The sequence below is a fragment of the Leopardus geoffroyi genome, chromosome B2, assembly GCF_018350155.1.
Source record: "Leopardus geoffroyi isolate Oge1 chromosome B2, O.geoffroyi_Oge1_pat1.0, whole genome shotgun sequence".
Classification (NCBI taxonomy): Eukaryota; Metazoa; Chordata; class Mammalia; order Carnivora; family Felidae; genus Leopardus; species Leopardus geoffroyi.
The window spans coordinates 18250436-18276783 of record NC_059332.1 but is presented as its reverse complement, the minus strand read 5'-3'; the positions used below and the strand labels follow the sequence as shown (position 1 = coordinate 18276783).

General features: G+C 51.2%; 1 protein-coding gene and 1 long non-coding RNA gene across 8 annotated transcripts; one reads left to right on the top strand and one right to left on the bottom strand.

Moving 5' to 3' along the window:
• Positions 1–780: 780 nt before the first annotated feature.
• TFAP2A (transcription factor AP-2 alpha) lies at positions 781–24087 on the bottom strand. Of its 7 annotated transcripts, none has more exons than XM_045497430.1 (7): positions 23947–24087; positions 14273–14707; positions 11094–11145; positions 8779–9010; positions 6746–6864; positions 4642–4783; positions 781–2559 (listed from the first exon to the last, which is right to left on the bottom strand). In XM_045497430.1, the coding sequence occupies exons 1-7, from the start codon at positions 23977–23979 to the stop codon at positions 2271–2273; spliced, it is 1302 nt and encodes a 433-aa protein (XP_045353386.1). In that variant the 5' UTR covers positions 23980–24087; the 3' UTR covers positions 781–2270. The 7 variants fall into 7 exon arrangements, with proteins under 7 accessions (XP_045353386.1, XP_045353385.1, XP_045353390.1 ...); XM_045497429.1 differs by lacking the exon at positions 23947–24087 and adding an exon at positions 19408–19520; XM_045497434.1 differs by lacking the exon at positions 23947–24087 and adding an exon at positions 19408–19520 and having other exon boundaries at positions 781–2555.
• On the top strand, positions 19404–20681 carry LOC123608054. Its single transcript, XR_006717065.1, has 2 exons — positions 19404–19520; positions 19783–20681. It is a non-coding gene; the product is annotated as an uncharacterized LOC123608054 (long non-coding RNA).
• Positions 24088–26348: the final 2261 nt, after the last annotated feature.

Sequence of the window (26348 nt, the reverse complement as noted above, 5' to 3'; positions counted from 1 at the left end):
ACTCACCTCTGCTACCTCAGGAGATCCTAAGAACAGCAGAGTAGTGAACTCAGCCCTAAATAAAATACTAAAATAAATGGGAGGCAGTGTACCCTCTCTTTCCCTGCTCCACGTGAGTTTAACCATTCCTTTTCCCTTCCCAGAAAACCAGAGCTGGGTCTTGCTCATTGACGTGTCTTGGCCACTGAGAAGCTTGAGCCAGTCAAGTGAAGGTTTACGTGGTATTTCCTTTGTGCTAATGAACTAACAATTCAAATTTCAGTTATCCTCTGAGACAGGTTCCAGAGCAGTTATGGGGGGGTGGGGGGGGGTTGTCTTCTGTTCTGTTCTCCATCTTCCCGGTCATCCTTAACAGTTTGGTTCTGAAGCTTTTATATTGCGGTTTCCAAAACACAAACGAAAACCTAAAGGGTCACCATAAATAAAATAAAACTTTATTTTTAATAATAAAATTAATGTTTCTAGTCAGGAAAAGAGAGTATGTCATTCCTTTAGCAGTACAAACAATCTTTTATCCAAAAGAATACATTGGGTTTTATTGTGTCATTTGTCTGAATACAGACTCGGTGGAATATCTAAATGATACCCTGCTCTGAACTCCAAGTTGAAAGTAAGTTTTTATTATACTTGAGGGAAACAATGGGTTCAGCTGCTTATTGCACGGAACAATTGCCAAGGGAGAGTTAAACTCAATTACTGTAACCATACTGAATAAAAAATACTGCCAAGAACAAAAATACGCCTGGGTAAAGACAGCCCCTGAATAAAAAAAAATCGACATAAAGCGTATCAAATATTTATTTATCTGGGCAACAAAGGACTATGATACATTGACAGGCATGAAAACTACTGCCAGCACAAGTCAATACAATACAACTAGAACTGCTTCCAAAATGGCCAGTGAAAATACAGAATACCAGGTGGTCCCAAATGTTTGAAGTTCTTTCAACAAAAAGAGAGAGAGAAAGAGAGAGGGAGGTGGGGGGGGGGGAATCCCTTACCCTTGGTTTAAAGACAATACTCATTTATTGCTGGAATGATCCTTTCAAGGGAGGATAGTGGAATAAGATAAACTTTTTTTTTTTCTTTCTCCCCACAATACATAGAAGGGTCATCAAACCACTCAAGTTTAAAACTCTTTCCAGGGTCCGATATCACTTTTTTTCTTTCAGTTCAATGGAAAGCTAAATGTAATACTAATTATATATAAAATTTTAGTTGGCTTTTTTTTTTTCTTCGTTCAGCTGTCTCCTTGTCGTCTTTAACATGCTACAACAGGGCTAAATTCATGAATCCCAGAGGGGGAAAAAAAAAAAATCCCCCAAACCTTGAATTTCTAAATAAGTACCATGAACCACATGAAGAACTAATAGGGAAGATTCAAAACCCACTAAACAAGAGGTAAACGAGATCACCAGATAAATTAAAAAAAAAAAAAAAAAAAAAAAAAAAAAAGAGGCTTAAAACAGACTCACCATATTTACAATTCCCATTAAATTACACATAAATAAATATATACAGAGACGTGAACACTGATTCCCTTATATAACTGAATCGTGTTGCCAGAGAAAGTTCAAGTTGGTCGCTTTACCTTGAAGAGGAAAAACTTCTACAACTGAAGACATGACATGGAAATTCCTGTGTTTGTGTTCAAGTTTATTCACAATACTGATAAAAATGTCATTATCCTTTTGGCCTTTTTTTTTTTTTTTTTTTTTTTAGTATGGCTACAATCTGAACCGAAGTATGTAAGGGAAGGTGGTGACTCAGTCCCATGAAGCTCGTATCTTTTTTTTTTTTTTTCATTTTTATGTTCTTTTTTTTAGAAAAAAAAAAAAAAATGTTTTTTTTTTTTTTTTGTGTGGTGGTTGTCACTGTTGGGTTCCTGTTGGTTTTTCTGTTTTGTGTTTTTGTTTTTTAAAAAAGGTTCACACACTTGGACAGAACTTTTCTTTGCTGGCTTCTAGGCCTGTTCTGTTCTCTTAGGCTCCACAGGAGGGCAAAGGGCGGGTGAGTTGGTGCTGGTGGGGGGGGGGAGGGGAAGTCGAGGCAGGGGGGGCGGAGTCAGCAGGGGCGGTCCCGCTGCCGGAAGAGAGAGGGCCCCCGGACTCTGGAGGGCTGTGGGTGGCGGGCGGCGGCAGCAGCAACAGCAGTAGCAGCAGTGGGGTTCGCTGATTCCGAAGCTGTCACCTGCCTGCGGTGGTAGGTGGGGGGAGACGGCCGAGTGGGTGGGCTCGCTGGGCGGGGAGACGCAGGGCGGGAGGACAGCCTCACTTTCTGTGTTTCTCCTCTTTGTCACTGCTTTTGGCGCTGTTGTCCGTGTGGCTGTTGGGGTTGTTGCTGAGGTACATTTTGTCCATGGCCTTGAGGGCCTCGGTGAGATAGTTCTGCAGGGCCGTGACCGCGGCGCACACCGCTGGGCTGCCGAAGCCGTGGGAGATGAGGTTGAAGTGGGTCAAACAGCTCTGGATGCCGGGCTCCAGGATGGGGTTGGGCCGTGAGTTCCCCAGGGGAGATCGGTCCTGAGCCAGCAGGTCAGTGAACTCTTTGCATATCTGTCTGCAGCACAAGTGAAGCAGAGAAAGAGAGACAGACAGAGAGACAGACAGAGAGAGTGGTGGGGGAGGGAGAAAGAGAGAGAGAGAGAGAGATGAGGCTCCCCTGTGGGCAGTACCAGCAGCAAAGAGAAAACCCTTCTCCCTGCAGTCACCCCCAGGGGATTCCGGGGAACCCCGACCTGACCCAAGGCCCCAGAGACAGACTTGGGGAAAGACCCAGTCACCCCTCAGTGTCCACTGAAACATGGCTCCTTCCGTCAATGCATGCCTTTCCTGCCTTCACAAATGTCTCTCTCTCTCTCTCTCTCTCCTCTCGCTCTCACCCCTCAGCTACCCTTAACTGCTAACCGCCTCTTTTCTCACTCATACCAAACGCCCCAGACACAGAAACACATTTCACACCTTAGAAGAGAAACAAAAGAGAATAAGATGGGCAGGAGTCAGAAACACAGGCGTCTCGCCAATGGCCAATAGCACACAGCCATCAGCTGTCCTGTTCAAAATACTAGACAGACCCTCTTCCTGCTCTAGAGGTTTAGAGAGACCTCAGTTGGTGGGATGGTCTCCACTCATTCACCTGCAAATCAGGTTGGATGCAGACAGGAAGGCAAAACTTTTCTTGGGATTATTTTGCCTTAAAAAAAAAAAAAGGTCACAGAAAACCTGTTACCTGGGGACAACTCAGACTGATTTTTTTTTTTAAATATTTTTTAACATTTATTTATTTTTGAGACAGAGAGAGAGAGCATGAACAGGGGAGGGTCAGAGAAAGAGGGAGACACATAATCTGAAACAGGCTCCAGGCTCTGAGCTGTCAGCACAGAGCCCGACGCGGGACTCGAACCCACAGACCGCGAGATCATGACCTGAGCCGAAGTCGGAAGCTCAACCGACTGAGCCACCCAGGCGCCCCCAACTCAGACTGATTTTTGAGAAGAAATCAACCCTTCAATTTCAATTTCTCCTTCCACCTCTTTTCCCACCCCCCAACCCTCAGTCCCCGAAAAATCTCTAGGGAAACTGTGAATACGGGTGGGCTTAGGAAGCTAAGGGAAGAGAAAAAGTTGGCATTTCAAAAAGCGTCTCGAAAAGTGAGAAATATAGGCAGATGAGGCCTGTATGCTGGAAGCTGTCTCTGAATCTGGGAAGGAAGGACTTGCTGGGGCCTCCCTGAGGCAGCAGCAGCCTGGAGGGGGTGCGGGGGGGGGGGGGGGGGGGTGGAGGAGGGAGAATGGGGAGCACTGCTAGGCCGCCTTCTCCAAGTCCAGCTGATGCCCTCAGGTCAGAAACTATCCCGCCTGAGGCCCCAGCCTCTGCCCTCTGGTTCCATGCCCTCCTGTGACACAGACTTTGATAATTAAGGGCTTCCGAACAGGCCTTTTAATTTCCAGAAAACATATCAAAACAGTAATTTTCTTTTCACACACCACCTGGAGGGGCCTATTCAGCCCAAGCACTGATGGGAATATAACTTGGGCCATTTTGAAACCTATTTGACATCTCGCCTGTAGGCTAAGACTTGTGGGGGTGTGTGTGTGTGTGTGTGTGTGTGTGTGTATGTCACTTTTGAGGAGGGAGGAGAAAGGAAGGCAAGAAATGGGATAAGGGATTAAGGTTGAAACTAGGACTCCTGGCTTGCACATTTTGCAGACCATTGCTTAATCCTTGCCCTCAGAGACCATACTGATAGGAGACAAAAACTGATATAGGCAAGCCTGGTCCCCATTTAAGGACTTGATGCTGGGCTTTCTGAAAAGACAGAGTCACCAATTCACACTGAGCTTCTATCAAATCCCTACATTACCCCCCTCCCCCCCCACACACACACTCATTTTTTAAAAAATGAGGTGGAGCAGAAGAGAGGATTAAGATGGAAACACACGACAATCCCGCCTACACTTCCCCTTTAAAACGGAATGGTTTAATAAGAGCGTGTTGTTAATTTCAGTTATTTACAACAACAAAGCTGATTAACACAAAAGAAGCCGGAGAAAAGCCGGAGAGACCAGAAACAATTTCGATTTTTGTTTCTCTGGACAACAGACACAGAGAGACCCCGGAAGAGGTAAGGTAAATGCCTTACTTTGTAGCCAGGAGCATGTTTTTTCTTGTCACTTGCTCATTGGGATCGGAATGTTGTCGGTTGAGAAATTCAGCTACCGCTTTGGCAGGAAATTCGGTTTCGCACACGTACCCAAAGTCCCTGGCTAGGTGAACGGCTTCTCCTGGCAAGAGGGGAGAGAGGAGAGGCAGTGCGACAAAAGGTTGAAAAGAGCTGAGATCAAAATTTCCTCCCAACTCCCTTATTTTCTTAATCCGGATGTTGAAGAAAACACAAACTACTTGTTTTCTCATTTCAGGAATTTTATTTCCTTCTCTGTAGTATCTGGCAGATGAATTTATCAGAAAAAAAAAAAAAAATGGCCACTTGGCCTAGAAGGCCAAGAGGGATTGAAAATGTAAGTCCCCTCCCCCACCCGCGAGTCCCCTCCCCCACCCTGATGACATTTTCCCAACTTCTCTTTTTAAATGTTTCTTGTACTCCAACCTCACACCTATCAACACATTCATAAATGATATTCATAATTACTCGCTGAGCTTTTCTTCGAGGGAACAACTAAAGGTTTACATTTTAACTTGATCGCATATAATTATCTGTTCATCCAAACCGATTAACCAAGAGGATTTGAGGGTCACTCCACTGAGTCTGTCTGTGTTGTTGATTTTCGAATCTTTGGTTTTAATTTCCTGAACCAGTTGGTTTTTACTGCAGGGCTTCCTGCCATTAGCTCCAGCTCCGGAAGAACGCATGCGCCAATTAGAGCATCAAAGCCCTCTCTGCAGAGCTCGTTTCCATAAAATGGAGCGGATCGCAAACAATAACAGTTCTCCAGAAACTGCCTCCCTGCTACAGGACTCAACCCCCAAGCCCATACACTCGCTCACACCGCTCACACTATACCCGAATCCACTACTGCCACTGCTATCATTTCCTTTGCATGTAATTTGGGGGGGGAGGGGGGCGGGGGCGGGGGGGAGTATGGATAGTGGGTTCTCATGTGCTGATGTTATTTTTAAGGTAATGCTACTGTAGTTGAGTTTCTGGCACTGAACACTCGCTTATTATTTAACAATTATAGTATCGTCCTCAACGCCATTAACAAATGCTTCATAGGATTCTTTCTCAAATTTACGGTTTTAAACTTTTTTTTTAGTTATTTATAAGCTGGAGCTCAAATCCAATTGTAATGTATCTCCTCAAGTGCAAGATGTAAATAAGACAAAATGCCTTCTTGAAATAGAAATGGCAGTTTTGAAATCTACCTGGTAATGTGTCTTTTTTTTTCCTGTGGGCATAAAACATCTTCAACCTAACGCATAGGAAAACACAAGAAAGCTTATACATTCATTCCCAGCACATCTAAACTTAAGCCAATTCAGTATCAGAAAAAGTTAACAGGAATCTAGAGGAAGCAGGAATGTAAGTGGGTTCTGGTGACAGGGTATCTATAGCATGGAGTGAGAACAGGAGTAGCTTTTGTTTTGAAGGGTTTGGAAGTGTGTGTGTGTGTGTGTGTGTGTGTGTGTGTGTGTGTGTTAAAAACTGCCATGAGAAACTTTCTGCAATGCTTCCATTTCTTTTTTCTTTCCTAGCCAAACAATTCAAAATCTAAAATTGCTCACTTTTCTTCCCCTCCACTAGAGAAGCACAATTAAATAAGAGATAAGGGAGCATATGTTTGGAAAACAAAAACCTGAAAGGGCATATAACCCTGAGCTTTCAGGACGGTCTTAAATCAGGATGCAGGTCAAAGATTCCCAAATTAATTCAGGAAGTAATGGTCACGCATTTCTCAAACGCAGATGTCAGAATAGCTTAAGTGATTTACTGCTGAGCTCTCTCAAGGAGACAGGAACTTGGGATATATGCAGTTCTTAAATTTTCACATTGTTTAGGTCCATATTGAGCTACGGAGGTGGAATTTTGTGGCAGAGGGAAAGAAAAAAGGAGGACAGGAGTATATGCAAATAGTTTTTCAACATGCAAGGATTCCGTTCACTTCCATTACAGCCTCTGGAAAAAACGAAACTGCCCAGTTGACACAAAACACAACCAAATGGCCACTAAGTATTATCCATTTTCCCACAAGACAGTTCCCTTCTTGTTAGCAAGTGGACTCGCTTACCCTCCACTAGTGATGTGAGCAGAGTGACATTGGCAGCTTTACGTCTCCCTGCTGGCAGATTTAATCCTATTTTGTCCAGTTTTTCTCTTAAAGATCTTCCTCCATTTTTAGACTTCGCCCTGTTTCACAAATATATGCAAGAAAGGGATTGAGAAAACACTGGGTTGCTCTACATCACATTATTTTCATTTTGAAAACCTCCTAAAATGTGCTTTTCACAGTCAAGGATCGTGGCCTCGAGATACTTGAGGGAGGGAAATCTAGGAAGGAATGGTACAGAAATATCATAGAAGACAAATGCTTGACTGTGAAGCACCCCCGCGTGCAGTTATGATTGCAGCAACCCTGGCAGGTTAGAAGGGTTCGATTTCCCAAATCTCTAAAGAAGAACCACAAACAAACAAACACAACTCTCATCTCTAGGGTTTGAGGTATTCTTGAGTTCAACTGATTGCTGTATATTTTCCCTGTTGTTACAATCACACAAATCCCAGTGGGGTCTTTAAATTGTCTTTGCAAGGACTGCTGTTAGGTTGTTCAGAGTAACCAAAGTTATCATCACTCTCACGTTTCTTGCTCTGGCTTTAGCCCCGGTGGGAAATTCATTTCACCAACTGTTTACATGCCATGTCACCAGCCTAACTGGAAATGTCAAAAGCTGAGATCAGCCTTTAAAAATTTCACTGATTTCAGCGACAATGGGGGTGGTTCTAAATAGATGTCTAAATAGACTCCCATAATCAGAAAGTGGTTAAGATAAATTGTTTAAATAAAACAGCAAATTAATTAATTTCAGATTTTATTCCCTACTCAAGTGCTCTTTAATTGTGTGGATTAGATTATACTCCCCTAGGTAAACAGTCTCCAATATTGGGGATGGGGGAAGGGAAGGAAAAAGCAGAGGGCGGATTCAGATCTCTGTCAGTGAAAGATTACAAAGGGAAGCAAAATGACTGGAGGAGAAAGAAAAGATTAGAAAAACTTATGTTAAAACCTTCCAAAAACAGCTTTGTAAGGTTTTGCATGGGATATACCCATCAGAGTGGGCCTGTGGGTCCATAGATACACAAATAAATGGCAAAACAGTGAAGTTCTTGGTCTACTTTCTTATTTAAAAAGAAAAAAAAAGGAAAAGATCATGTGGGAAACTTCCACCCAACACCCACCACTCACAAAGTTGGGTGGAACCCTAGGAGGACGCAGCTCAAGGGAGGGAGAAATCTGCCCTAAGGGAAGGTGCTTCACCTTGCAGACCCTTATAAAATCTTATCTACGAAACGAATCATTCCGGCCTCACAGGGGTGAGATGTGTATCCCTAGCCACGTATGTAACACGCACTCGTGGGCAACGACTACACAGAATGATGCACGTAACCGTATCTTGCACACTGCCTGGAGCACATCGCGGCCGCAGTACACGGGAACCACTAATGCGTGTGCCTTAGGCACGGGGAGTCGCCGTCTGGCCAGAGGTGACAGTGACAGAGGGGGGGAGCGGAGGGGGCAGGAAGGGCGGCGGCCTCGAGAGAAAGCCGCCACCGTCTTCCACTTAAAAACCGTATCTATTCAAGGGGCGGTGGATTTCCGTCGGAGACCCTACACGGAGGTAAGGCAAAGTAAGGCGCCCGAGAGGAAGTTTTCCAGGGTTTGCAAGGTGTTCGCGGGAGTAAAAAGGTGGCTGCACGGCGCCCCGCCGCTGCAGCAGCCGGGACTGAACGCGCGGTGCAAAGAGCTGCGCGTGCGCGCGGGGAGTTGGGTTGGGGGCGGAGGGCGCGGGGAGCGCGCTGCGGCAGCGGACCCGGGCGCGCGCCAGAACGCCGAGCGCGCGGGAAGCCTGCGAAGGGCGCAAGCGCGCGCCGCCTCGTCCCGCCCCCAGCTCCCACCCACCGGGTTTGGCGCTCTTCTCCCCGCCCCTTTCCTTTCCCGCGAAGGGAGGGCCGTGGCGCGAGGCCCGTTTGCGTCGTCGCCCCCGCGCAGGCGCAGTGTTTCCCGCGGCCGCGAGGCGGGGCGGGCTGGGCGGAGCCGGGCCTCACCTCCGCAGCACTCCGCCCAGCAGCGAAGCGTTGAGACACTCGGGCGGTGAGAGGCGCCGCTGTACTTCCGCCACCGTGACCTTGTACTTCGAGGTGGAGCTGAGGAGCGAGAGGCGACCCGGAACTGAACAGAAGACTTCGTTGGGGTTCACGACGCCGCCGAAGAGGTTGTCCTTGTTTATGGGGATGGCGGAGACGGCGTTGCTGTTGGATTTGGACAGGGACACGGGGCCTGCGGAGATAGACGGGGAAGCTGCGTGTGGGCGTCGAGGGTCACTCTCAAGTCCTTCCCGACCCCGGCGCTCGCCCGGGCTTGCGCTGCAACCCCCCCCCCCCCCCGTTTCCTGCCAGCCCAGAAAATCCCCTCTTCTCTCCTCTTCCCTGGTGTTCGCCAGTCCTGGGGATCGAGCCTCTGGCCCTCGGCGCACCTCACCCGGCGGCCGGCAGGCGCCCCCACCTCGCGCCACCAGCCAGGCCCGAGCTTCCGGCTGAACCCTTTCCTGTTAGCCGCAAGGGTGCTGTCTACAAATGGTAGTGACATTGTGACCCCCTGGGCTCTCATCCGAGGACAGTGGCCCCAGTTGAGGTGCTGGAGCATAGGGTCAGGGTGCAGGGGAGGGGATTACGTTTGCACACCCGAGAGCAAGCTGTGCGTACTTTGGAGTTTTTGTGGGGTGGGAGGGGGGGCCTTAGTGTTGGGAAGAGATTGCTTCAGAGACCTATAATTAAAATCAGCAGAGAGTTTAGGTGGCTGAAGCGGCCTGTAAGTGAGCATTGCAGTTAAGGCACCAAGCTGGGAGGCGGTGATTCGCTTGTCACACACCACACGTGCCCCACCCATCCTTTTGAGGAATAAGCCCTTTCCTAGGTTTAGTTGTGAAAAAGACCCGAGTTGTGGAAATCCATCCCAAAGCCCCATTTTGAACTGGGAGAAAAAAAGGATAAATAGGCCTACCATAGGATATTAGCAGTATGCCCTGTTGTCCAGCAAATCGTTAATGCCCTTGTCTGCTTAAGAGTACTCACTGGGAAGGGGAGAGGATATATTCTTGCTGGTTCAAATCATAAGCTCTTCATGGTCGGCCCCACCATAGTTAGAGAAAAAAGCCAAGGCCAGCAGAAAGTGTACTACCATGTTACATTTCTCAACACCAATAGAGTTCAGATGCATTCACAACCATTTAAGTACAGTATGCATTTGTATTTTAAAATTCCACAAGGAGACATATATAATAATATGCACACATTCTATTCACAGTACTCCTCCCTCTTTAATGGGGATATTCTAGACGTATGGGGAGGTAGGGGGCTCTAGGTTTTGGATAGATCACTTGTGACATTAATAGCTCTGGGGAGGCTAATAGAGACAATAGGAGTTAAACGAACTCTTGAGAGATTACTAATAAAAGAGCCAATTATCATGTCGACTTGGAAAGAGCATCTCTTAAGATTTATCCCTTGCACATCTAATTTGACGTGACAAAGACTTCACAGATGCAAAAAATGAAACTTTAAACTGGCTAACAATATACTGATTGGGGTTAGGAATGAGAACAGTTTTATATAGCATCGTCCTCTGGTGGTGCCTAGAATCCTGAAATGTAACATTGCCACCATAACAACAACAAAAAAAGCTGCTGTGAATAGCATTTAATCCAGTAAACTTTATTTCTACTCACTAAACACAATACAAATTACAAATCCATCCAAGTCACTTGACACTTTTTAAAAACAATTTCTGCTCTGAACAATTATGCTAATAATCCCGACATTTTCAAGATGCTAATTTTAACCAAAAGCCAAATTTTTGTTAACCTAATTCACAAAGTTTAAAACCCCTTAAACAGCTAATGAGAAATTAAATTGAAGAACATGAAAGTTTCTTCTTCCTCTGCTAAGGAGTGTTACCAAAGACACAACTGCCTTCTGTTAACGTTGAATTATTTGCACCGTTTTAGCATTATGCCCCTTCTTAACACTCATAGCCACGCACACAACAGATGAACTAAACTATTAAACCATTTGAAAACTGAAATGCCACTTCCAAATCAGTTCAACTCTTACACATTTCATGTGTTTGTCCATGTATCGTTAAACTAAATTAAATGGTCAAATCATGAACAAGGCTAGCCTGTTGCCATTACTAACATACTGAGAGCCGATCACTTAAGCATTGCTGTTCCAAGCCCATCTATTTGCTAATTCTGAGCCTTTAGGAAATCCTATTTGAAAAAAATAAATACAGCTCTGCAAGTTCTTTTAAATAGCACTATGCCTGTAAGGACATGCCTGGAATGTAGAAGGAAATGGCTTACCTTTCTTAATTACAGTTTGATCTGGGATGTTAATACCCGGGTCTTCTACATGCTGCAACAAAAGGATACACATGGATGTAAGTGTATAATCAAAACAAAAGGAAATGAATATTCCATGCAACATGGGGGGAGGGGAAGGGTTAGAATCAAAATTTCCCCCTCCCAAATAGTGACATTTATATATAAACATCTCATCTTGGCTTATTGGAATTTGAGGCTTTGCAACTCAAGAGGTTTCACTGCACACCCACGGCCCATTTCTCCTCCCCTAGCAAATAATCCATGTTTGAAGGAGGTGGGGGTGGGGAATAAAACTTTCTTTGGAAATGAAACCAAGTTTTGGAGCACCTAATCTTTCTCACAAAGTCAGTGCAACCTTTAAAAATACACCTGGCTTTATTTTGGCGCCTCAGCGGCTTCGGACCTTAGCGATTCGAGTGTTCGGGCAGCAAAAGCCAGAGAAACACAATAGAAATGACAGAGGCGGGAGTAACAAGGGAGCATTTTAAACGTTTTAGGTAGTGTGATAAAAAGCAAATGCATATACACACCTTCACTTATGGAACACTAAAAATAATTTTTTAAAGAAGACTACTGCCTAAACCGGGTACCAGAAAGGAATATGAAAATGGTTTAAAAAAAAAATACAAAAAACAAAACCTTTGCGGTTTTTTCCCCCCTGTTGTCCAGCAGCAGATTTGTTGGGTTTTTTTTCTTATTTTTTTCTTCTCTCTCTTTTTTTTTTTTTTTTTTTTTTTTACAGATGGATGGGTATACGTGTGTGCTAGAGTCAAAACGTGATTAGAAAGTAAAATGAAATCATGTTTTCTAATGCAGAAACTGACAGGCAATATAATGTCTGGCTGTGTTTACAAATTAGCACCAGGGCTGCTGAGATACAAGATTTCGCAATCGTTACCAAACACAGGCATTACCATTTAAAAAACTATTACTTCCTTCTCTAGTCTTTGTCCAACAATAATACTGATTCGAACATTTTCCATTCTGTCTTGGATTTATGCTCCTGTTAATTGTGCCTGATCGCAATGATTCCGGGTGGATGGTACTAAGTTGCTTTATTACAGGTTTTATTATACTCAATGCTCTCATTTGTAACTTGCCTAAAGTGCTTCTGGATTTAAGTATAATTAAATTGAGAAATGTTCAGAAATGACTACTGCTGCAGTTCTTGTGTTTTAACTATATGGGGAAATATGATCCCTTTATGCATGCACCCTCAACCCATAAAGTAAATGTAGTGTGGCATAATACTTTTATTTGTGTTATTTCTAGACCTTGTCCATACAGGGAAGACTGTTAAGTTTAAAACCCCACTGAGATATTAATGATTAAATAATTTTCACCATCAATTTGATTTTCTTAAATATTTAGCAGTCATTCTTATTGAAGGTTAACTGTTGCAGCAATGGGAAAATTGAAAACAACCCTTTTCCTGACCCAAATTCCTTTGAAAGAATTTTTTTCTTAATAGGTGGGGGAGGGTGGGGGGAAGAGCTGCAACTGAGTTTCCTTGCTTTTATATGATCTTTTCGTTAATTTCTCCTACTGACTAATTTCACCACAAAGAGTGACTATACAGGTGCTAAGAATTCACACCAGCCACTTTGGAATTTCTGCAAAGGAGAGCAATCCTAATTCACAGTAATTCCAAAAGGTTGCAATGCATTTTGCAATTCAAATATTTCCACAGAGCAGGCTAGGAAAAGGATTCAGAGGCTCTTTGGGAAGGGGAACTAAAATGATCACAACTTCCAGGTTGGTTTTTTAATTGCGCTTTTCTCAACTATTGCTTCTCTCATTTTACTTCCCAAGAAATGTACCGTTTAGTATCAGTCTCCAAAAACATTTATGAGCACAGACAAACACACACCATGCTTACTAAATCCCACAATGGATCAAGTGCCTACTTTCTTGCTTTCCATGCAAGGCTGCTCAACATAAGCAACAAATTTCAGTGATTAACTGGGCCAAGTGAGAGCTGTAATAAATTTTCTATTTTCCTATGTAACTTAAATAATGTTTTAAATTCACCAAGCAAGCAGGTAAGTTCATCTGACCATTTTCTTTGCAATCTAATGCAGTAATCATTAAACTGTCAACGGACATATTGCTGCAATATTTGATGCACTAATTTGAAATAGCATTTTAGTAAAAATCACATCCAGATACATTTCCTCTCCAAAGAAAAGTAGCATTAACAGAGCCTTTACAGCTTTAATAAAATTATTGGCTCATTCTAATTCCATTTCAGGAAGGTTGTGAGGAAACCATAAATACGTAGAATTGAAACAGAGATGCTGGTTTAAATTTAATTTCAGAAAGTACTTTCCAATTATCAATAGGTTTACATTGTAAATAGTAAATGTGCTAACACCATGCTTATTCAGAAATCATTTTAAACTGCATTTATCGATAACTGAATCAGAACTCAAATAATGTATTGCCCAATAGTCTCAAAACATTTAATTTAATATGGGGTGTAGCAGGTTCTGATAGGCGTTGGGAACCCAGCTAATGATTTATGAGGTCAGCACTTAGCACCCCTAGGAGGAGACGGAGGCTGCATTTTAATGTCCCCTGCTCCGATTTGCTACTTACTATTCTTTAATCAGGGTAGGGTACACACATAACTTTTAGTTATCACCAGTGCTTATAAAACCCGGCAAAAATGATTTTCTTAGGGTGTCGTTTACACTTTATGTTAAACTGCCGGGGCATTTAATGAGCTCTTCTGGTCGGATTTTACGTCTTTTTCAGGACAGACAGAAATCCCCACGCCAGACGCAGCGGTGGAATTAGATCCTCTCCCAATCGAAACAGTTTACTGTCGTGGAGAGGGGCTGATATTGTTAATGGTGACATTCGTCTGATTTATTTCTGTGTTGGTGGAAATGGTAACGCAGGCATTGTTTGCAGGAGCTCCAGGAACCTTTGTTCTAGGCTATAGAACTCTCAACTACTTTTTTTTTTTTTTTTTAATTCGGTCGTTGCCGTGGGTTCTCAAAGCGTCCGCCCCCAAAAAATAATATGAAATTTTGGAAAAGTAAACGCCATCGCGGGAACCTCAGGCCCACCCGCCGCACGTCCCGATTATCTTCTCTGGGGGTGGGTGAGCAGGGGCTGCGGTCCCCTCTCGCGCCCCCCGCGCGGCCTCTTACCGGGACGTCCTCGATGGCGTGAGGTAAGGAGTGGATCGGGAGGTCTCCGAGTCCTGAGCTAAGCCCGTGTGGGCCGTGCAGGAGGTCTTCGTGCCGCCGGTAGTCCCTGCGAGGATCCAGGCCCGAAAGCTGGTGGGGCAGCCCCCGGTGCGTGTGCAGGAGCCCAGACTCCTGGCTCTGCCTCTGGCCGGGCCAGCCCGGGTGCTGCGGCTGCGGCTGGGCGTGCAGGGGGTTCAGGCTGTAGGGGTCGTTGACGTGGGAGTAAGGATCTTGCGACTGGGGGTAGATAGGCTGGTAGGGCGGGGGGAAGTAGGGGGGCTGGAAGTCGGCATTGGGGGTGTGGGACAGCGGCGGGGCGCTCGTGTAGGGAGATTGACCTACAGTGCCCAGCTGGGGCAACCGTGCCGTCCCGTTGCTGGTGCCGTCGTGACGGTCCTACAAGAGGGAGAGAGAGGGGAAGGGGAAAGAAGGAGAAATCAGGCGTCGAGTTACAGCTGTCCACTCTAAATCCACTCCGCAAGACTGCGTGGGGAACCGCTCACTCCCATCGGCAGGCCGCCGAGAGAAATGGGCTCCAACTTGTTCATTTCGGAAAATACCCCAGAAGTGAGGCGGGCTCTTTCCAAAACGCAGGGAATTAGATGGTGCAAATGTGGGGGCATAAGAGGCTCTGCTTAGGCGTTTCTTTGAAAGTGGGGGGGGGGGGGGAGACAGAAAAAGGCCTCCCAGAATACACTCCGTTTAGCTGCAGCGTGAAACCTCCCTTAAGCAAAATGAAAATTCCTGCTAAATATTAAACAGCAGAAGCGGCCTTTCCTTTTTCCCCCGGATTTGAACCTGCCTGCCACTGCGTTATTGTTTACACCCTGTTCATTTATTTGGAGGAAAAAAAAAATCACACACGTTCAAAGACCATTACCATTTCATGACTATTTAAATAGAAACATCTCATAGAGGGGCTGCTACGAAAGCACACGTTTAAATTACCAGCTTAAAGAAGGTTTTAACTGCAGGATGGGGGTCTGTCTTTTCCGCTTCCTCAGTTGGGAGCCTTTTTCTCGACAGGGTCGATTTTAGGATACGGATGGGGGAAACGGGGACGTCAAGTCAAGGTTTAAAATAGAAAGATTCAGCCTTGTTGGGCTTAAAAGAGAGAGGTGTACCCCGGGGCGGAGGCTCCCGCCCCTTGCACCCCAGCCCCAAAGGGCAGAAGACACGCCTGACTTTATGTCCCTGTATTGCAATTCGCTTGCAAAACAGGCGAACAGAGTTGATTCCAGGGAGTGCGAACCCTCGGAGGTTGAGCCCCGGGCTCCGAGGGTAGGGGGCACACCGGGCCGCGTTCTTCCTGCAGATGGATTAAGCACCAAAGGTTGAGAACACCTCGGGAACAAGTGAATACGCGAGGAAATAACGATGAACGTGGTGAGGAACACGCCTGGGGAAGTAGCGGCGAGGTAGGACTGCGCGCCGGGAGAGGTCGAGCAGGGGGGAGGGGGTAATGCATTCGATTTAAGAATGAAAAAAGCGAGAGAAAGGAGGAAAGAGAGAAATGCAAATGGAAAGGTGGGGGGGGGGGGTGCCCTGAAGGAAACCTGGGCGCGAAACCCGAGGTTGCGGGCAGCCCCGCCGCACCCGGTTTCCAGAACAGAATTCCTAAGGAAAACAGGGATGGGGGTGGGGATGGGACTCACCATAGCTGAAAAACTGTGAACTAACATCTGCGAAGAGTCTGGGGTAACGAGTCAGGGTGGAAAAAAACAAGCAAGCCTGGAGAGCCCGGCTGCCCCGCCGCCCGAGCGCGCCCCACACAAAAGGCGCCGAGAGCCCCGCGCCACCCAGGACTCCGGTCACGGCGCAGACGCTCCCGCGAGCGCTGGAGCCCCGCTCTGGTCCATCCGAACTTGAACCACCGACTGGAGCGGCGCCTTCAGCTGGTCGAGCCCACGGTCTCTATCCTGCCGCGAGCGGTTAGGATTCAAAGTTCCTTAAAAAATGAAAAAAACCCCAAAAGAGGAAAAAGAAAAAAAAAAAAGTGTGTGTGTGTCTGTGTGTATGTGCGTGTTCCTTAATCCGTGTCTCCCCTCTTTTCTTAGCGGCGGCTTCGCTTGAGCTTCTAATAACCGCGCTGGGCAGCGTTCCTGGAGCCTCCTAATAGCAGATATTCATGACTATTAATATTACACGAATACTTAATAAGGGAAGAATGCCTGGAAATCGAGCGTGAAGCGGAGAGGCAACTCGCGCCGGAGCCGGCTCTCAATGCAGTCCATTGACGGGAGCCTCAGTGTAGCAAATCGGAGGTGGGGAGAGGGAGCGCGAGAGACAAAAAGCGGGCGAGAGAGGGAGCGGGCGAGCGCGCGGGGGGCCGCGGCGCGGCGTCTGGCGAATCACAGGGAAGGGGCAACATTTTAAAAGGTTGCAGGGCATGCAAAAGTGAAAGAGAAAGAGGGAGAGAGGGAAACCGAGGGAGAGAGCGCAGAGAGGGAGAATGTGTCTGCGTGCGTGTGTGAGAAAGAAAGTGTGGGTGAGAGAGGGGAGCCCGGAGTGGGGAGAGGGGAGGGAGGAAAGGAGGGAGAGCCCGGGAGGAGGAAGGGAGGGAAAGAGGGAGGGAGGGAAGGAGGGGGAGGGGGCCGAGCCGGAGCGCACGGAGGGGGAGGCCTCGGGGGAGGGGGAGGGAGCGAGGGGGGGGGGAGAGGAAGCGAGCGAGGACAATCAGACCTAAAAGGCTGGGGCAGACCTCGGGATACCGTGGGGGCCGCGCGTCGCGGGCCGGAGCTGCCGGGGACCGCGTCCGGGCATTCATCGGGCTCTCGGCACGGGAGGTGCTGCCCGGCCCTCTCCGGCCGCGGGCTCCTCCGCTCCGCAGCCGGGCCTGGGACTCGGGGTTCGGCCGCCCGCCGCCGCGCCGCTGCTCCATGGCCCGGCGCCCCGCCCGGGACCGGCCCGCCCGCTCCACCACCGGCCCTCGTCTCGGCCGCCGCTCGAGCTCCCCTCGGACGGCCCGGGCCGCTCCGCTCTGCGGCAGCTGCCGCCCCGCCCTCGGCTCTCCGGGGCAGGGGCTCGGGGCGGGGGAAACGGGACGCGGCCCGGGGCGCGCAGAGACGCTAGGCGGCCCAGCCCGGGCGCCGCTGGCACCGGCTCCCGGCTCCCGGCGCAAACCCGTCCGACTGGCTGGGCCACTCCCGCCCGACGCCCCCCCCCCCACCCCCGCCCGGATGACACGGCTCGCTCTCTCCCAGCGCGGCCCGGCTGCCGCCGCTGCCAGTCCGCCCGCTGGGTTGTCAGAACAAGCGGCACCTCGCCTCCTGCGTGTCCCTGCAGAGCCCCGACATAATTAGACAGCCCCGAGCCGGCTCGGAAACCCGAAATCCCTGCTCCGGCGCTCGCCCACCGCAGTCAAAGTTGTTGAAACAGCCCTCACTCTGTTCTCCTCTCTCTCTTTTTGGCCTCGCTTACACACATTCACACGCGCCCCCACAGGATCCCTCTCAGAGGGAGCAAGTTCTTCGCCTCCCACCTGAGTGTCGCAGGCGCCCAGCGCCGCGCAGAGGTTCGGACCCCGCCCGCCTAGGGCTCGGCCTCCGCGAGGGTGAAATGCCCGAGCCTCGGGCTCGCAGCCCTGGCGGGGACAATTCGCTCTCGACTGAGGGGCTCAGTTGCACTCGGACCAGTTCGCAGAGCCACCCCCACCCCCCCACCCCAGGCCTGAAAACAAAGCGGCTGGTCTGCCCTGGGGTCGCTGAGCCCGGCACCGCGCACGGCAGGAGCCCCCAGAGAAGCGCCGATCCCCGTGGGATGTCACCTCGTGCCCCGTGGGGTGAAGGGAGGGCCCGGGAAAGGAGAAAGATTTAAAATAGCCGACGGAAAGGAGAGGGGGAAGGGAACGGGTGACACATCGTTCACCTCAACCCGGGTTCTGATTTCAAGTGAAGACAAGACCCACGCTGCTGCGCCCGCACAGACCTCTGCGCCAGACATTTCCAGCTCCAAATGTCAAAGAGAATGAAAAGAGCAGAAAAGAAAAGAGAATACAAAACAACACAGCAAAGGCAGGGACTACCACCTATTTAGGTAATCATCGGCCGCGGCCCTCCTCCCCCTCCCGTGACCCCTCCGCGTATTTCAGCGGGGGTTGCGAAGGAGTTCACGGCCGCCGCAGCCAGGCGGGTTCCCAGCGCCTCCCGCGGGCTGAGCGGCGGTGCTGGGGCTTCCCCGGCTGCCGCAAGAAGCCGAGCTCCGGAGACCCTGGCTTGTAAAACGGGCTCCAATGAGGCGCGCTCTATCGGCCCCGCGGGCTCCCCGCACCAGAGGCCCTGTGCAGCCCCGCCAGGATTCCCACGGTCACGCAGCCGAGCGCCGGGCGGCTGCAGGGGCCGCAGCTGGAGGACCCCGCGGCCGGCCGGCTCCGCACCGCGCAGCCTCCCCACGGCCACCCCAGGGATGCTCTCCGAGTGTCCCACAGAGGGAGAAGCTGCTTACAACTTCTTCAGTAACAGAGATACCTGGAGCGAGCCCCGAAGCAACGTGGGAGAGGAGTGCTTCCAAACTGAACCCCATAACCGGGAGGTGCAACCCAGCTCAGGGAGAAGTGTGCGGGCCCCTTCTCCAAACAGAAAGGAGCCTTTTTAGAAAGGGGGGGGAGGGGGAAGATAGGGAGGAAGTAAAAAAATGAATCAATAAAAGAAGGAATATTAAAGATCGGAGAGGAAGTTAAAGAGGAAAAGGGGTTTTCTCTTCCCTTTCTCTTCCTGGTGACTCGAGCCCCCAGAATCTCGCTGGAGACACACGCCGGGTGCACAGACGCGTGCCTAATTGCCAGCAACTGCTTCAAAAACCCAAGCTTGTGTCTTCGCTCCATTCTTAGGCAGACCCAAAACTGGTCAGAAAAAAAAAAGGGGGGGGGGGGTAAAGTGGGACACGAGCTTCGAAGGAGGGAAATGAAAGAAGGCAGCGTCCACATCCTTCCTCTCCAGCTTCTCTCTTGCGTTCTTCGGGCGAATCGGAGAGGCGGGCGCCGCGCTGGGGAAAGTTTGTCCCACCCGCATTTCGCAGCTGGCTGCGAGGAGAGGAGGAGGAGCGGGAACGTAGCGCTCCGAGCCTGCGGCCGCAAAGATACCCGGCGTCGCGCTTACCTCGCAGTCCTCGTACTTGATATTATCCGTCAGTTTCCAAAGCATTTTCATGGATCGGCGTGAACGGATTTGCCCCCTTCTCCGCCTCGCACCCAAGTGGAGCTACTCTCTGGGTAAGCGCAAAGTGCCGGCTGCCGGCGGTGAGCGCAGAAGGAGGAGGAGGAGGGCGAGGAGGAGGAGGAGGAGGAGGAGGAGGAGGAGGGCGAGGAGGAGGAGGAGGGCGAGGAGGAGGAGGAGGGCGAGGAGGAGGAGGGCAAAAAGGAGGAGGAGGAGGGCGAGGAGGAGGAGGGTGAGGAGGAGGAGGCGAGAAGGGAAAGAGCTCCCGTGTGCGCTCGGAGATCTCCCTCTAATGGTAGAAACTTTTCCCTTTTCCAGCTCTTTACCAACAGCCTAATCGCCTCATTAGCATATCAACAATAGTCCAATTGCTCGCCAGCACCGCAATCTGCGGCCGGCCGTTCCGACCCAGGTATAAAGGCCTCTCCAAGCCGCGAACTTGCTCCTAGAGCGCACGCCTGCCTGTGAGCGGACGGAATCTCCCCGGAGACCAGCCGCGCGCCCCTGCCCCAGTCACCCCCCAGCCCCCGCCGCTGCCCCATTCCACCCCACTCCCCTTCCTCTCCGTCTCCTCCTCCAGGGAGATGCCCTCCGCAACAACAACGACAACAACAAAAAACCTGCGCTGTGCAGGGTCCGAGCGGCTGCGCCTGGGGCCCAGCTTTCAGCACCTCTCCCTCACCCCTACCACCGCTAACCGCGCGGTCCTTTCGGCCCCGTCCAATTTTATTAGAAATTATTATCCCTTTCGCAATTAAATATAATCACCAAACCAAGACCGGCAAAGTCACTCCAGGATTTTTGCCCAACAAGAGATCGCCTCCGCTCGCGGCAGCCTCCACCTCGGGCCCCAGCGCCTTGGGAGTTTTATTGGCTTTGCGCTCCCCCCACCCCACCCCCAAGTTGAAGATTTTGCCAAACGGCTCCAGTGGCTCGGCTGGGGTTTGCGATCCTTTAATTGCCGCGTGTAAAATAAAAATTGTACCCTGAAGAGGTTAGTTGACAGCTCCAGGGGTTAAATGATTTTCCTCTCGTTTGTATGAAGCTAGAGCTGACTGATAATTCAACGTGGTGTTTGGGCTAAGGGTTTCCTAGGTGCGATGTGGACAAAATACAGAACTCCTATGGAGTCTCACAGTCGCTTCTGGAGTTGAGCCGATATACCGACATGTGTGCGCCGTGTCATTCATGCATCAAAATAAATCGCTGGGAACCAACTCTTCGCTGTGCTAATCTGCTCCAGTTTTCCCAAGATCCCCCTTTTTAATTAAAGCAGGGAGAGTTCCTTCATGATTTGGTGATGTTACTAAAGCGGGCGCGCTCGCGGCGCAGTGCCCGGCTGACGCGGGACCCGGAGGCCCCGGGGCCACCCCCGAGTCCAGGTTGGCCAGTCTGGGCTCTCCGGCTCCACACAGGGACCTGCTCGCCCCACCGGGGCTTATTATTATTATTATTATTATTATTATTTTCTGTCTCTCTGCTCTTTTAGTAAATTATTTTAAGGGAGAAACTAACAAGAAAGACGTGATGTAATCCTTCGAAATACAGAGTAATTAATTTCTCTGGCTGAGCTCCTCATCTGTCCTCCATGAAAAAGTTTTTGTGTGTCTTTCTCGCTCTTGAATACTGCAAACTCACTAAACAGTAGTAGGTCTGCCTCCGAATTGCTCTAGTAATAACTTCTGGTTCCATCTAGGCCTGTTTCTTGCAAACTTCCAGGCCTCCCGGGTTTCCACGGGGTGTCCTTACAGAAGGGCGGAGGCTGTTAACAATTCGAGCATTTCTTAACAGGTGGAAGGAAGACGAGAAGAGGGAGAACCCCCTTCCCCCCAAATCTGTAAAAGGGCAATTCTCCTTCTGGGTGACCGCCGCAAATTCCTCAAGCTAGGCAGAGTAGGCCAGAGGCCCCTCCCAAAACTTGGGAAGAAGACTTGAGCTTGAAGGGGGATTTAGAGCTCGGGACATTTCCCAGACAGCCGGGGCGCTCCCCACGCTCCTTTCCGCCACCTAGCACGGTTCTGTGGCTGTACACAGTCCGCTCCACCGGGGGAAACGGTGACCGTCCGGGGCTGGCACCACGCACCCTAAGGGGCTGCCCCGGGGCCCTCCGCGCAACGCGGGGCCTAGAAGTCCCTAGAAGTCGGGCGATGGGCCGCCGCGAGCATTTCCACCTTCCTAACGGCAGCCGCAGCCGCCGAGCGTGATCTGTAGGCCAAATCCTAGGCCTGGGAGCATGGGATTTTTACACCCTCAGCCGTCGCCACAGTGTGCTTAAGGGAACTTGAAGTTTCGCTTTTTCAGTTTGTTGGCTGGGGAAGGCATTCAAGGCCCTTTATCTTCTCCACTGCCCCCCACCCCCACCCCGGCTGCCCGGTGCCCCGCAGATCTCTGGCTCCGCACCCGCGGGGGCTGCTACACTGTTGTTGTATTCCCGCCGAGGGTGCCTTTGAGGTGCAGATTGGGGCCTGCGGGCTCAGCGCCACCGCCCGAGTTACCGGCGTTGAAGAAAGGCCCAGGCCCGCGCCCCAGGAGCCCCTGGAGCCAGCCGAGCCGCGTTTGTGTGAACGTCATTACCACGACAAGTCGCTTCATTGCATGTCAATGCTCCCTCCTCACCAGCGCTCCGGGATAGTAGCGCCAGGCCTGGGGATAGAGGTCGGGGGTCCAGGCCTGGAGTGGGGGCATGGAGAGGGCCTTGCAGGGAAAAATGAGTACCAGTGTGAGACGGAGACACCCAAGGAACAAAGAGACAGCAAGGGGCCTGAATGGCTATTTTCTCTGGTTGTCACCACCCAGTGGGACCCAAGAGCCCAACAGGCCAAGCCTGAAGGATCCAACCCCTCCAGGCCCCAAATCCATGGGCCCCACCCTAGAGGCAGGCTTCCCACCTCTTGCCAAACTGTGAGCCTGCAGGAGCTAGGCCCAGGGCTCACTCTCTTCTCCTTGAGGCCAGGATCTCACCGCTTCGGAACCTGAGGCCCTTTGGAAGCTCGGACCTCCACCGAGGCTGTGCTACTGGCACTTTCTCTGACCCGAGGCGTTCTGCTGTGAAGTCCACTCGGCTTGCTTGCGGAGAAACCTGCAAAGCCCTCAGCCAAAGACTTCCCGGAGTCTACACCCTCCAGAGAAGAGAACGAAGTAGGGTCCTGAGGCCCATGGGGGCAAGGGAGAAAAAGGTGTGGATTTCTAACGTTTGTGTTTGGTGTGGGTATTTGCACCTTAAACCCCAAAGGCAGTCTAACGTTGGGGCTGAGATTGCATTTCAGTGAGGTTTAACTTGGGGGGAGAGGCAGAAAAAAAGCTCAGTGTTAATAAAAATTATAAATACAAGGAAAGAAATAAAAATTGCAAGACGAATTCCTTTCCCCAACTCCAGGGAATGTAGTAACCTTTACTTCTCATGGCACAAATCTGAAACAAGAAAAGGAACTCGCCCCAGAAAGAGCAGGACCTCGACTTTTCTCTGGAAGTTCAGGGCGTTCTGTTCGAATTGCCCTACAGGCTTCTAGGCACCGAGAATCTCGCCCTAACCAGGCCTCTCTGGGCCCCGGGTTGGGGGTTGGGGGGGAGAGGGCCCCGCAGCTCCCATTATGAAATTGGCCACAGAGGAGAGAGGCTGCTACCCTCACCAACCTGGCCAGAGCTGCCCGGGTTTCCGTAGGGGAAATGTCTGGAAGTTAGAAGCCGAGAGCTACAAGAATGCTCCTGTGGCCTAGGTCGGGTCCGGAGCTCAGGGACCCCAAGGTCCAGGGCCCAGTTGGCCTTGTAATACGGGCGGCCTAGTAGGGCCGAGTTTGGCAGGCGTTCGTTTGGAAGAATTTTGGACCTGCCTTATCCCCCACCATCCACTCCTCCTCCAGTCACCCCAATCCGTAGCCCAAGCGGCGCAAACGGGCTTCACGACTCCGACTGAGAGGCTAAACTTTGTGCAAACTCTTTTAAGTATTTCCCCAAAGAACATTCTCGCCGGCGCGACCCGTCCATCCGGACCCCTCTGCATTCTCCACCCCCCACTAGGTCCCCCAAACTTGGGAGGCAGGAAGACAGGTGCACCAGAACCCCACCACATGCGTAGCCCTGGGGTCTAGGGCAAGAACGGAGGGCGGACCGAGCCGGGAACCTTCCTTACCACGCACTGCAACCCCCGCCCGGCGCCCTTCCCCCTCCCGAATTAGTCATCCACCCTTGTTTCTGCTGTGGGGGGGGGGGGCATGAAAAGCTCTAGCGCAAACCACAAGTGACCCCCCGGGGCCACCTGTGGAGCGTGCGCCGGACTTTCCCCAGCTCCGGGCCGCCGGCAGCGCGTGTTTTTTTCTGCCCTCTTTCTCTCCTGGGAACACTCCTGGGCGCTGCCAGGCGCGCCTCACTCACGACTCTCCCTGCCCTGGGCCAAGGCTCTTCCTCTCCGCCTCCCCCCCTGCCGGCCCCCTCCCCCGCTCCACCCCCGCCCACTTCAACCCCAGCCAAGGCAAACCCCCGTACCTGCCAGTCCCCCATTTTGGCAAGTATGGACATCGCGGCTCGGCGCTCCTGGCGACGGGTCCCCGCCGGGCATGGGCTGGAGGGCTCGGCCGGGCCCGCTCCCTGGAATCGCTTAGGCAAATCCTCCTTTTTTACCTGCTCACCAACATCTCACCTGGTCATAAAGAGCTGGGTTGCTACCTGCCGACGCATGCGCGCTAGCCCAGGAATTCACTCCGCCAGCTCTAGTCCCAGCGCCTCGCAGAGCTGACCTGGGAAGTGATGGATTTATAGCCGCGGCAATCTCGCCATCAGCTCCTGCTTTTCCCAACAGCCCCAACCCGCTTTCCCGGTCAGTGCCTGACCGGGGAACCGAGGCAGACTGCCTGCTGGGGTGTGCAGGGCGCGATGCGAGCGTGAGTGGGTGTGTTTTCACACTCAAGCAATGGGGGCATCTACGCGCTCTTCCGTCGACTCTCCTCCCCCCTCGGAACTTTGGGGCTAGGAGAGTCTCCACCCCGAGGGGGGAAGGATCCGGGAAGGGGGGGTGGGGGTGGGGGTGGGGTGGAAGAAGAGAGCAAGGCCCGGAGATTGGGCCCGACCGGATAGGTCCCGCGCACCTGGCTGCAAGATGTAGGGCCAGACCGCGGTCCGGGCCTCCTCACCGGCCCACGAGGTTCAGGACACCCCCGGCCCTCGCGGATCCGAATCTGCGAGCCCCAGGGCTGCTTCAAGCGTCCGATCCCAGATCAAAGTGTTTCTCAGTAGGTGAAAACGTTCGCGATTGTTTCATTTCTGGCTTCTAGGTCTAGTCTCCTCCCACCGCAGACACACGCACACACACACTTGCACACTCATACACTTACACTTCTATTTAAGGTGAGCCCCTCCCCCACTCCTCTACGGCTTCCCAGCTCTTTATCTTTTCCACTAACAACTTTTTAAAGGGAGAATGGGGGCGTTGGTGGTTCTGGGATGGGCAGCTGAGGTTTGGGCTTGGGGTTTGCTTTCCCATGACAGATAAAATCACTCAAGTGATTCCACCGCTGCTTCTAATTAGAAGGGAGATTTAAAAGAAGCCACAGGATTTGGGGCTCCCGAGGAGCTCACCACTCCGTCAGGAACCACACCTGGTCGGGAGGGAGGCCCGGGTGAGGAGCTTAGCCTCGGGCCGCGCACTCCTCCGCGACCGTGCCGGCCCCACTCCGGCAGCCGCGAGGTCTGAGGTCTGAGGATCCAGGGCTGGGGCCTGGAACTCCCGGGACAGGCTCGGTTATCCCCTCCTGCTGTCGTCGCGGGGACTAAGATGAACAAAGAAAGAACCGGCTTCACATCGTCTAGGACACGTCAGGCCAAAGTGTGTAAAGGGTCAGCTCCGCGCTGGAGAGTGAAGACTTGTCCCGGTACCAAGGCTCCCTCCATCCCTGGCGGACGGCCTCAGTGGCCCTGCACCCTCCCAGCCTGGGCGGTAGTGGTGTGGTTGGTGTCTCTCAAGGAGTCCCCGTGTCGCCTAGGCATTTGGGGCGTCCCTGGACTGCGGGACTCCCATCCCGGCGCCGACTGTGGATTTAAAACTTTCTCGGACCTGCCTTAGAACCTTGCTCAACACGTTTGTGGGTGCTTTTTTGTTTTTCCTTGCGAGAATTTCAAAGAATTTAAATTACGGCGTGTTTTTTTTTAACTCCTAGTGTTTCCACTTCACTTTCCCGGCTTTTTCCACACCGTCGAAATAGGTTGGTGAAAACCGAATTCTTTCAAGTCCAAGAGAGAAGGGGAAGACGCGCCTGTAGCTCTTCGAGATTCCGGCGGGGGGCGCTGTAGTCTCTTAGAAATGAGTACGGTTTCTGGCCCCTGCAGCCTCGCTACTCGCGCGCCTCCGTGGAACTACAGCTGGAGGGACATGGGACCCGGCTGGCTGGGCCAGGCCGAGCTGGGACGGGAGGACGTGTGCTAGGGCTGGGGTGGGGCGCCTCTAGTCTCTAACTTTGGTACCTTTGGGGGGGAGGGGAGGGGACGTGGCAGGGCTTGTGCGGGAAAGAGAAGGCAACAGTGCACTTGAGCGCGAAGGCAAGCCGCCGCTCTGGGTTGGATGGGAGCGGACAGAAAGATTTGGAAGCGAAGCGGCCCAGGCCTTGGGCATGAAGGTGTCTGTTCAGATGACCGGGGCTGTGGCTGGGATCGGGGTGGGGGGAGAGGGGAGAGAAAGGGCAATCCGGAAGCGGCCGCGAGCTAGAAGTTAGCTTTGGAGTACGACCACTTGGGGTCCGAACTCAGCTCGGTCATTTACAGTCAACAGGCTGAGTGCTCTAAGGCAAGTTGCTGAGTTTGTCTGAACCTCAGTTTTACTCATTTGTAGAATGGGTAATTTGTTGTGAGAATTCACTAGAGGAGTGTGTGCGCCAAGCGCTCAGCACAGCGCTAGC

Excerpts from the sequence above, each read along its gene's own strand:
- TFAP2A (XM_045497428.1), bottom strand. The coding sequence starts at position 17,192 with ATGGAGCAGCGGCGCGGCGGCGGGCGGCCGAACCCCGAGTCCCAGGCC. Across the intron at positions 4,784-6,745 it reads GCTCACATCACTAGTGGAGG|GAGAAGCCGTTCACCTAGCC; the intron begins GTAAGCGAGTCC and ends CCCTCTTGCCAG. Across the intron at positions 2,560-4,641 it reads AACATGCTCCTGGCTACAAA|ACAGATATGCAAAGAGTTCA; the intron begins GTAAGGCATTTA and ends CTTGTGCTGCAG.